The sequence below is a fragment of the Rhyacophila brunnea genome, unplaced genomic scaffold (genome assembly GCF_057557595.1).
Source record: "Rhyacophila brunnea isolate RB1 unplaced genomic scaffold, BYU_Rbru_1.0 scaffold_6, whole genome shotgun sequence".
In the NCBI taxonomy this organism is placed as follows: Eukaryota; Metazoa; Arthropoda; class Insecta; order Trichoptera; family Rhyacophilidae; genus Rhyacophila; species Rhyacophila brunnea.
In genome coordinates, this window is record NW_028233276.1 from 10,830,701 (window position 1) to 10,843,256 (window position 12,556).

Consider the following 12,556-nt stretch of genomic DNA (forward strand, 5'->3'; position numbering starts at 1 on the left):
ATGTACAATGAATGCATTTTGCGTTTGTACAGAGCTCTGAGGAATTTTAATTAAAGTTTCAATTATTTAGCGTTAGATTAAATTTTGTAGCTACTCTTTAAATTCGCAGTTTCGGATTGGTGCTATATAATAATATGCTCTAATTTGGACAACGATACAATGTTTGCAGATACATACTACGTAAATTTAGATAAACTTTGGATAGTTACGGATAACGTAGACATATTATGTAGATTTCATAGATAAAAAAAACACGGTATAATATTATTACTGTTGAAGTAAACACAAAAATAAATTTTATTTTGCTTTACCAATGTGTGAATATTATCTCGCCCGGCTTCGTTGCGTATGTGGATGAAGTTTCCTGGCGTTGACAGTAACAAAATCCGTTTTACATTGGTTTTAAGCTACATAATATTGTGTTGAAGTCGCTTCCAATAATAAAACATCATGAACAATTATTATTATTTGAATACCAGCCACCAGCCTAGGCTAACACTACGATTTACGTTTTCGGTGCAGTTGAATTGGTAACCGTATAAAAAATAATATAATTTATACTTTGTTTAGCACATCGAAGAATGGTTGGCGGCTATTTTGACGTTTTATTGTTATTTAAGAACTTTTATTTACGTTATTTTTGATTGTTCATCGAAATATTCTAAATAATAATGATTCATTGTATTATCAAAGCGTTTTTGAATATTTGGAAACAGCCCTGCAAATGTATATTATATAATGCGTAATGACTTCCATCTAATTTAGTCATCAGCCTTGGTAATCTTTTTCATATTCACTTTCACGTAATCAGTTCTCTATAGAAAAGGGGTATCACCGGTCATTGGTGTATATGGGCATTTTCGCCAAAGTTTGTACATTGCGTTTTTGGCATGTCCCATGACTTTGATTGATTTTTTCATAGTTATTATATTATAAAATGTTGGAAAGTTATGTACTTTTAACATGCAAATTTATTAATTTACTCTATTCAATCAGTTAAATACAACTATCTGACCTGTATATATTTTTAATTGATTATTTAGATCGAAAGGTAGTGCGTTTTTACCATGTCCCACCCATAAATTCAAATAAACAAAGTCTGATTTCGTCATTAATTTTGAGTGTGTAAAATTAAATTCGTAGTGTTTTCAACAGCTTACATTATATATTTTTGGAAAATATATAGTTTTTTCGTAAATTTGTACCAATATTGAAAAAAAATCACGTTTAAAGTGTGTCCCAGGATATTTGAAAAAGTGGAACTCCACATTCCGTTACCACGATTTTAGCATGAAGGCGAAAAATTTTCACTATAAATATGTTTTTTTTTAATGTAGCAACATTTTTGTATAACACTGATCGCCATGTACACTTTAAATTGTTGGTGTGTGTCGGTATCGCTATCGGAACAGGTTGCTTTCTGGGTTGGTCATTTAAGAAGTTCCACTACTGTTACCACGATTTATAAGGTAAGAAAACACATATTTCTATTTCACATACTACACATATGGAGCTTATCTTTCATACTACAGATATAATAAAACATATCGCAGGTTTAACAATAAAACTAAGCTAAATTTTGGCTTCAAACACTTCTGAAACAGAATCCGTTACTTCCACTCCGAAACTATATTGGTGGTAACGTATATGTGGAATGTAAAAGTAACGAAATGGCATGCATAAAGTTGGGTTTACAGTGTGTGTTTAGTTCTTCATAGATTATAAAAAAAATTATTTTGTCTGTTCGTATGAAAAACAAAAATATTTTCATTAAAAAATATAAAAAATAACCTGACTATAATATAATAATATAATAAAGATTAAAAAAGTATGTGATATGTCTGAATACGCAAAAATAGCGCACATAAAAGTATGGAGATAAAAAAAAACAACAGAAGGAAAAGAAAAAACACCAGACTGAAATAATTGCGAGACAGGCACTGGCTCTGTCATACTCTTTCTGTTATACGCCACCAAAATTTTAAAACTTCTCCATACATTTTAGGCATAGAAATTTATAAAAATGTATGAAAAAGTATTTTTTTGTCACGTTTAACAGAAATGTGTACTCGATTAGATTTAATACCTAGAACTGTAGGTATTCACGAAATGTCAGAAAAGTACGTCTTGATTACAATCAACCTGTATAGCTACATTTTATGTTGATGAATACAATTAAATTTCAAGACAACATAAAGTCGAACTTGGTTATTACGAGGAAGATGGGACCGACTGAATTTGCTTGTTATAAGCGTTACTCGTTATATCAGAGAATAGGTATTTTTAAATGAGCATGTCACATTACACAAAAAGCCGAAAATAAAAAATTTGGAAACCATCGTAAAAATCCCCGAAACGAGCATGGCATTCATAAACTACAAAAGAAGTTGTTTATTGTAATTAACGCTGGTAGGTACCTACGGACTTCACAAACCTTGGATTTTTCAACCATATGCGTGGATACTTTTTTATTATTGTCGGTGAAACACCAATAAGGTAGGTACTTAGACACTTTACTAGTGTCATAAACGTAATCCGACCCCGGCGGCATCCTGTCCAATCGGATTTTATTGCTTAGGGTCGAAATGTTTTAAAACGGTCGACACATTAACAGTATTTTAGCTCGGTATATCCGATAAGTTGCTCGTTATAACAGTGAAAGAATTAAATGTATGGCGAAAATCATAAACCAATTGTCAACAAATGTTTCGTTATTACATCCGAGATCTCGCTATGTCAGAGATCGTAATAACCGAGTTTGACTATAATTATTTTCGTAAAAGTTATATACTCCGTGCCGCGCTAGGAACTCGCGTCTGAATCCCTTGCTGATTTTTTTTTTCATATATTGTTAATTTGCTTAAAAATATTTTTTATCTGAGTTACAAATAATATAAATGCCAAATAAAGTTATGGTAATGTATAGTGTGTCAAAATTATTACCTACCTTATTTTACAAGTATTGTGAAATTTATTATAAAATATGTCTATTTTAGTGATTAAGTTTGATTTGTTTTGTTATTTTGACGCACGTTGAATATTTATCTGTCTATCAAAAAATTCAAATAAATTTCATAAAACAAAAATTTGTTTTTATGGTAACATGTAACTTAAGCTTTACAAATTACACTCCGTTACCATTTCGTTCCATTCCGAAAATGTCCCCAAAAAAGTTGAACGTTAACTATTTTTCATTTGATTATTAAATAACGAAACTTATTTATTTTTCCAATAAAATTTAGTAAAAGTGATTATTGTCTTTAAAAAAATAGCAGAACGAACATTGATTGGTTTTTTCAAATACTAAAGGAAAAATGCTCTGCCATTATAGACATAGGGTAACGGAGGGGAACGAAATGTGCCCAAGAATTAAAATTCAATAATATTTTTTGACTATTTGTAGTTTTATTTTGAAGTGTATGGTTTTTTTAATCTAATAGAGCTCTTTTAAGTGATAAAAAGTGTTTCATTCATGTTTTAAAAGCTAAGTTTCGTAGTCACGGAACGGAAACTTATTATGCCCAATTTCATAATAAAAATGATATAAATATTGTATTAATCAATATTTTGCTGAAAAATTGCTATCACCAATTCAGCAATAGAACAAGGAATCTGCTAGCTATATAAAAATGGTTAATTTGAGTGAAAAAATAATATTACCCAAATTTCAAACATGTACAAACTTTGGCGAAAATGCCCATATAGCTTCAGATTATTTTACGTCATGTGGGCTCATCTCCCAATGTCTGCACCTACATAAGTATTATCCAACCGGTCGATATATAACTCTTAACTTTTTTGTAAAGTGTTGTTTAAGAAGTCTCATCAATTATATTTTATCTTTTAAAATTTTGTGACGCGGTACTTATGCGTCCCTTGTACATCAGACAAATCGAGTTGTTTGTGAATTCCGTCATCGCTTTATTAACATTTTGTTTTTCCTGAACATGGCATTTTTTCTTTCCGTCCAAATTCACCATAATATTTATGACGTACTTGAAAAATATTTCTGGCGACAGAATATATTATTTCTACAATGTATTCTCGCTGATTTATCTGCGTTACGTTTTTTTTTTACGATATAATTGAAAGTTATGTAAGTTATTATTGTAATATATTTTTTTACATGTCTTTTATTATCGATCGAAGGTGGCTTATGAATCTAATAATTATGAAATATGAAATTTATTTTAATGAGTGATTTTTTAAAAAAATATTAAGTTTAATAATATTCGTGTTATAACGAGTGGTGTGGGTGGGTCTGTATTATCGTGATTGGTCTATGGAATGTTAAAAATATGTTTTTATAACTCATTCAATGATTTTTTCCCTCTGTGGGAAAATTTTACGATAATGACTAAGCATCATAATACATTAATGGAAAACATACTTCACATAAATGAGACTTTTACTTCACCGATTCCGATATTTATTGGCTTTTCAACTTACTTTAATTCGCGATCGCAAATAAATTATAATACCGCCATATGTATCTAAATTGTTACTCTGTTTATAAAATAAATTTTAATAATTTATTTGTTGATATTATTAGCTGGTACTTTTACTCTTCAAGGAATTCTTAGTAATCAAGTTATTATACTAGTGATTTTTTAGATATTGCTATATCAGTGGCGAAGGATGTCTTTTGAAATTGAAAAATTGTTGAAACAGTTGGTAGGTGAATTTCAATTTTGTTCGTCTTCAATATTTAACCTTTTTATAATAGAAAAAAATTTTATACGAAAAAAGGCAACAGGTACTAAAATAGATATTTATAAAAAAGTACTTACTAATCTAGTATACTAATATACTATGTAGGTATATTAATAAGAGTAATAATAATGTATATTTAGTTAAAAATATAAGTTTACACAATGAAATATTTTAATATTTTTTCCTTGTGTTTTTTAAAAACAGAAAATATTTACCCCACCAAATATTTTAATAAAAAATTTTGTGAACCCCTTAACTAACACAATACTATTTTAGTTGATAATTGATAAAAAATTCCTTGCTACTTATATTAATTGATGTTTTAGTTAGTATACATTGTATAGAATTTTGAAAGCATTTTATTTTAACTGTGAAAGGGGTACAACTATGTATTATGATTTGGATATTTAAACTAAATTATTCAATTTAATTGTGACTAATATTTATCACTAAATTAATATTGTTTTTTTTTGTTCACAGATAAAGCTCGACACAGTCCTCGGCCTGACCGTCACCAGCAATGCGGCGCTGGCGTGCGACCCTCACTCCGAGGTGGTCGCATATCCTGCCGGGTAAGCATGCACACTATTATACGTCAGTAACTAACACATAATTATTGTGTAGTAAAGTAATTAGAATCACATGTTATACAGCCGTATGTACCGATAGTTAACATAAGATATTTTAATTCATAACGAGTTCACGAAGTTAGTGTATTATTTCGCTCTGGACTATGGACGAATTGCAGTGTTCTAGTATGACTCGGATGAGTAACTACCCGATATAAAATCAATACCTCGTCTACCCAAGGGAAAGTTTCATCCCCTAATTAAAATGAGATATTATTCTCCTTGTTATTTAGCGATTGATGAACTGCTACTCGTATTACTAGACTTTGGCTTTTACTGTTATCGTTGTAGGTATGTAATAGCATGCACAACACAGCACACAACTTTTGGGAGCGGCGCGGTCATTACCTTTCACTTGGGGGTGCAGTTTTACTTGTAGTCTCGCTACCCTCGGCGCAGAGGGAGGGAAATAGTATCGCATGCGTCATACAACACAAGTCACAACCGTACATAGTTTTTTCAACAAAACAAATTGATTATTTTCATTGATAACATATTTCACATATAATATATTAATTACAGGGAACACAAACATAATGTGAAGGGTTGCCTTCTGGGTGATATTGTGACGCGGTTTAAATGTCGAGTGTTAAGTATTATTAATATGTTTTTTCCAATATGCATTAGTTTATCACGTAAACGAAACGCGATTTTGAATATTGGTAATATTTGAGGACACCCCTTCTTCGCGATTCTTGGATTTTATGGCCTGACGAAGTAATAAATTGAACCCGGCTTCAAAATTTACCTTTCTTTCATGCTGATTAGGATGTCATATCATATCATCAAATTTTTGAAAACTTCCATCCACTCCTAGAACTATTCCTCTCCATATGTCCTCCACTCGGTTGTTGTGCGTTGTTGGCGCGAGAATTCTATTCATAAACAGATATAATATATATATATATTATTTTTAGTCTGTTCTTTAATTCCACTCGAAGGTCTCAATTCCTCAGCGATTTTTTCTTCTACTGATGCGGCATTAAGACATTGTAGACAGAATTACTTGGCTATTGACAGTTTATTTTATTTTCACGAAACCAAAATGTATTTTCAAAACTACATTCTAGGCGGGTCAATTCATTACTGATAATGAAATTGCGTTAAAGTTTACCCATGCTTATTATTAGTGAGTGCATTTTTATTGATTTTTTTACCTTCTCTCTTGGGCGAACGAAAGCGAGTGATTGGTTTCTTGGGATACAGATAATTCCACGACGTCTAATAACTCCATTCTTATATCTCTCGTACAAGTCGGTTATGTTTTTAAAAAAGAATTTTGAAAAAAAATGTGTTGGTACGCGGACCGGGCACGCGCGACCACTCCACCGTGACCCGCCAGATGTCTCCAATAATGCATTTTGGTGCACGTCAAAACTTTGCAAAGTTTCAATATGAAAGTTTTCCAATAATCTTTATGGAAAAAATAAAAACAAGAGTTTGTAAACCAGTTTCCCATAACATTTGATGGGCACTGTATGTAATAAGCGTCTATAAATACTGAAGTTTGGTTAGGTACATTTTTACAAAAAAAAACACGAAATACAAATTAATGAAATTAACCAGGGATGTTTCATCTAGGTACCTTCATCATCCGTCATCGCTGTCCTAGGTGAAGTTAAATCTCAATTACAATATGTATCGCTGTATGGAGTTTCCCGATGCGCCTTTTTGATGGTGACAGTAACTAGGTTCGTTAGTAAATATCGGAAATAAACTTAACGACGAAATCAAACGCAGATCCATAGCAGGTGCTTCTAATCTACTAAAACATATTACGTTAAAACAATTATCCAGGAGAACAAAATAAATAACTCTCGTGTAACCAATACCGACGTTGTCTACGAGAGTTAAACATGGACCCACCACTCCACTGATTGTCGGATACTAATGACGTTTTAGTGCAGATATTCTTTCATTCTTGACCCAATCTTTGAAAAATAAATGTAATATGACGGCGCCGTTTCAATTACGAACTGTACCAGTATGTTCGATGAGATTAGAAAATTACCCAAGTATCAATGCCATATTATTTAAAGACGGGCGCGAATTTTAATGCACTAAGATAAATAAAAAAATCCTTATTGCAATTCGTTCATTATTTTAGGAATATATTTAGTTTCATTCTTGTAATAATATCACCGCTCACCATAGAACACAGGTTAGTTCGTCGCGTTGAACCGGTATCCGTAGTGATAAATGATTAAGCGGTGTTGTCGAATTAAAATAATATTAAACGTCACTTCAAATTTAATGTTGTCACATCATTGATTTTGTTTTTATATAATTATAGACCTCCTACTCTTACCTATTTAGTCTATAAATTCTATTTTAATATGCCTACTCCTTCTGTGATTGGTGATTACTGATTACAGTGAAATTTGAGTGACGTTTATAGTATTTAAACTGAAAGCTTTTCTGAGAAGTAACTGATGGAACAGAGTGAAAATACTCGAGTTAATTATTGGCAAATTTACTAAAATCATTTATGTGCCGAATTTGACAGATGACTCTTCTAGCTCAAAGTGAAAATTGGCCTCCGAGTTGACAGACAATTTCCACACCTAAGAATAACTTTACAACAATAAATGCGTCTACCTCCTATATCTATCGTTGTTAATGGAAAGGTTAATTAAAATTTTCTGAAACGACATTTTAATTGAATATTGTTTATAATTGAAGAGACCTGCGCGGGTCTGTCAGGCAGCTCGTTTCGTGCCTGCAATGCGAGATCTCAATTGTGTTTTAAATTTTTGTTGTGGTGGAAAATTTCATGTCACTCGGCGTGTATTATCATTCTTAACACTACGCCAGTAATTACCGACCACTGCTCTGCGAGCCCGTACTGGGGTTCCGCGAGAATTCGCCAAACATTAATAAAAGGTGCAGCTTGCCACCTTTTTTGGAATCGTGTAAAAAACATTTTTTTCATTACTGTCACCTATAAATAAACAAACCCATTTTGAAAGTTTAGCTTGTTATATATTTGCGTGATGGCTATGAACAATTTAGTAAATAAAAAAACAGGTAAGTATATCCACAGAAAATCATTTTTCTTGTTTTTCTCTGGTCCTATAGCCCGGGGTGTATCTTGACCGCTTCAAGCAAACTTCTTCTTTTGCTTCGGGTGTTGATATATTCCACCTACGTGAGAATGAGTTTAGGTGGACGTTGTTTTATAAATTCTTAAAATAGGATCTGCTTAACTCATCCGGTGTACTTCCTTGTATCTATCTAATTGATCTACTGATCTATATCTTTTTTTATGTAATACTTTTTTATATATCTTTGTTTCTAAATGTCATGTTGTGAACGTCTTAAACTTATAATTTGTAATGTCCACAATATATTTAAAAAAAGAATGAAATTGAAATAAATTGAATTCTCCACGACGATCACTCCTAGCGCTCATATGTATCTCTGTGGCCATCAGTCATCGATATCGTGGTCTGCCCGCGCTAAGTTTTCCTCCTGGTCTACTAAACGTGAGGAGTTTTGTTGATGCCTGATCCGCCCATCGTTGGAGATTGGTTTTGATAAATTTGACGATGTCATGCTCATCAAAGAGTTTATAATATTACACACGATCATAGCCACGACGCAAGATACTATCCTCGTATGTGGGGCCAAAGTAATGCCGCAAGATTCTTCGCTAACACACATGTCGCTCTGGTTATCACTGATAAGTAATATCCACAAATGCATTAGGTAGGTAATATTTACATATACACAATTACACAATGTTTTTTGTACATATCCAGTGAACCAGACATACAATATAAATGTTTATCACTGTTTTACCCCTGTCAAGCCTATAAGTCAGCCATGTAGGAGTTACCCGACATATTATAAACATATTTCAAGGGTTCCCCCTACAAAAAAAGATTCGTAATCACTGGTCTACAGTGTCTACCTACCTAAACAATCGCTTGCTGGGTACTGCACATCTTCGGTTATTGTACCACTCGTGTTAGTATACCGTTACTGCAACGTTTATTAAAACATTATCGCTTGTATTGGATGCAATGGAATTTTGATTCGATGCAATTGTCTTTATGATCGATAATTTTATTCTTAACAAGTCTATGCAATTTAATTTGGTGATTAACGGCCCACATGCTCGTCGTAGGTCAAAATTGAGTTTTTATTGTATTTTCAAACCATGATCCTGGACACTCCTTAAACGTTGTAGATAATCTATTTATATAATTTTGAAGCCTTATTATCCTTTATAATTATTTTAAATATTTGATGACTGCATAAAGTATTTTTGTTACATAAAATAGTATTCTTTTAAACCTCTCGCTCTAATGTTTTAGAATATAGTCATATTTCGGTACATGAATGTGCAGTGGTGTTAAGATTTTTTACATTTATTAATTTTTAATCGCATTTATAAAACCATTAGTATAATTTATGACGAGATAATTTTAGTAAAATATTTACGATAAAAAAATATATTGATAATCTCTGTGATCCCAAATTTGACAAGAATTAGGCATTTTATTATTCAAAAAATCGGCAAGATTAACACATTTGAAGATGATTCTGAAGATACTTATTATAAGCTATGTCTTTGACCATTCAAGTGTGATAAACATCCTACGAATAATGATTGCTTTATAATAATTATTGACCTAAGAATAAGGTAGTGTTTTTTTGAAATACGCCATTTCTTTTGTCATTCCCCAGTGGTTAAGCTACAACATACGGCCGTAGCCATAAATTGACAAACTATAATTGAAATAGGGAGTAAAATGATATTGACGCGTGTGTAGACCAGTAGACGGTTGGCATAATGCCCGCCTACAAAACCGCGTTGAGTTAATATCCATTCATTCTAAAGAAGTCTGTTGACTATGTGGAAGCCCATATTATTATATGTACGCCGATTTGAAACATGATAAAAAATCATTTTCTTTTCAGAAGGCCTCATAACATTTTAAGTGAATATACAATTTTTGACCTGGCTCGACTTTATACTACATCAACTTTCTTATATCCGTATAAAATATTTACAGTTACTAAGAGACTTTCGACCGTTTCCTTTCGCGTACCTAACTCTAAATAATAAATCTCCACTTTAAAAATCTCATTGAAAGTTTTAGATTTCAACAACGCTTTTCAATTGAAGTTTTTTTAAGACTGCGAGTCTGAAAAGTAATTACTTTTCTTGGCGGTTTACTTTTTTCGATATTTTATTTTGATTGTTTATAAATTTTTCATTTCTTTTTTAATTACGTGGGCCCAGAATTATTCGTATTGTATTACTGTTTGTGTTGTGTATGCATGCTACGTATTATGTAAAATATGTTTCGATAAATAATTTTAACCTGTATGGCATAAAGCCCATTGACGCAGCGAGTGCGGCGCTCGCGCAAAATTTCTACAAGTGGCGCGTAAATCATCGAAAATACAACGTAATCAAATACGCCAGCGCACACTGGACTTGACGATGCCTTGTGCCCCGCCCGCCGCATGAATCATCGTTTTTGGCTTCTCGGCGATACGAATGAAAGAAAATACAATGGAGTCCATTCATTGAACACGGCTACCAAAATCACGCTGCTCGGAGCGTCGTCGTTCGACGGGCGAGAAGTCATTATTTAATAACAGAGAAGTCATTGTTTAATTTTATTCCGTGTCGTGGTTGAATAATGTCGTCGTAAATATTAATTACAAGCCCCGAAATAATATAATATTTTTATTGCTTTGTTATGAGAGACGCTGTAATAATAATTATTTTGTGCTGCTTGGGCCGCTTATTACATAGGTGAAGGGTAATGCGCGGCAAGAGACGAGTGATTATGGTTATGAATAAACGCTTCATTCGCCGACTTCGCCCGCTCGACGCGTTCTATGGGTACTATCGCTAAGAGGATGAGATTTGATATATATTTATAGTTATACAAACATAACCATAAATTTCATCTCAATCTCATAATCATCTACATTATGCTAATTCGGTTGTGAAAGTTCCGTAGTTTAGGCATTTTATTGGCATCTGGATTGTTTTTATTATGATAATTATTAATTATATTAATGACTGCAACATAACATTCAAAACCGGAAGAAATTGGCATTGCTTACATCATTTACATAACTCGATATAACTGTAACATTGACATATTTTAAAACCGGCTCTTATATTTGTTATATTTTATTTTTAAACGCCTGTTACGCCCGCGTTGGCCGATTGGTAACGTAACGGTTTATAAAGCCGTGGTTCTTGAGTTCGAATCCCAGGTCTAGAAAAATCACATTCATTTTTCAATGTGCATTTATATCTGGAATGTGAACTCAAATAGGTTGAGCAAGTGACTAACATCAATTTCTCGTAAAAATACAATTCTGTTTATACAGCATCCACTCTTTTGGATGCCCATATTTATGCTCCGCTTAGGATCGAGCATGGCTATTTACTTTTACTTATTTTTAAATATAATGACACCTCCTACGTATAAGGTCGGAGCTGCAAAATGATAACTTGTCAGTTGTACGATTTCAATATATTTTAATGACACCACAACGTTAATTTAAATGCTGGAATCATAGAGTATAGATACATCTAGACGCCACCCGTTGCATTGCTAAATGAAGCTGCGTGCCATGCGTTTGGTTTGTGAGCGAGCGAACGCATTCGTCTACAAATGTTCGAGACCATAGACCATTTCGGTAGTGCTCGCCCAAAGTGCTCGCACTAGACGCTCAGAATTAAAATATAATTTTCTATTTTTTTTACGTTATATAGTATTTTTAAGCGGTCAAAATGCAACCATTAGGTAAAGATATCCATAATTTAAGTTATTTTAAAGAAACACTAGGTCACTGATATTAAAATATATAATAATATACAAATAAATTATCACGAACATGTATCAACTTACCTATGAAACGTAATACCATCTTCTTGCTTATCAGTACGGCTACCATATTTTAATACAACACACAGAACCATCTTTCCTACTTAATTAACTAAAAATATTTACCACTGACTTTATGTTTAACACAAAAAATAGCAATTTAGCAACACGAGCTACGACGCTACGTGAAGCGATTTACCGCGATTTGTCAGCGATACTTTTGGAAACTAACTAAAACATGTGTAGACCTTTTATCTTACTCTAGCGCGTGTCGCAGAGATTATAAGGGTGCCGAATACTTTCTCACTCGCACTCATGCATCGTTTTTGTTCAGGCCTTGGCTGGAATCAT

The 12,556-nt window shown here is 32.6% G+C and overlaps 1 protein-coding gene across 1 annotated transcript in view; it reads left to right on the plus strand.

Annotated features, from left to right (window-relative positions):
- Nucleotides 1-12,556, plus strand: part of Wdr62 (WD repeat domain 62) — a 282,962-nt gene that overhangs the window by 195,312 nt on the left and 75,094 nt on the right. The window contains exon 3 of the mRNA XM_085956946.1: nucleotides 5,194-5,285. Within this exon, the coding sequence (XP_085813072.1) occupies nucleotides 5,194-5,285 (92 nt within the window). The remainder of the gene's footprint in view (nucleotides 1-5,193; nucleotides 5,286-12,556) is intronic.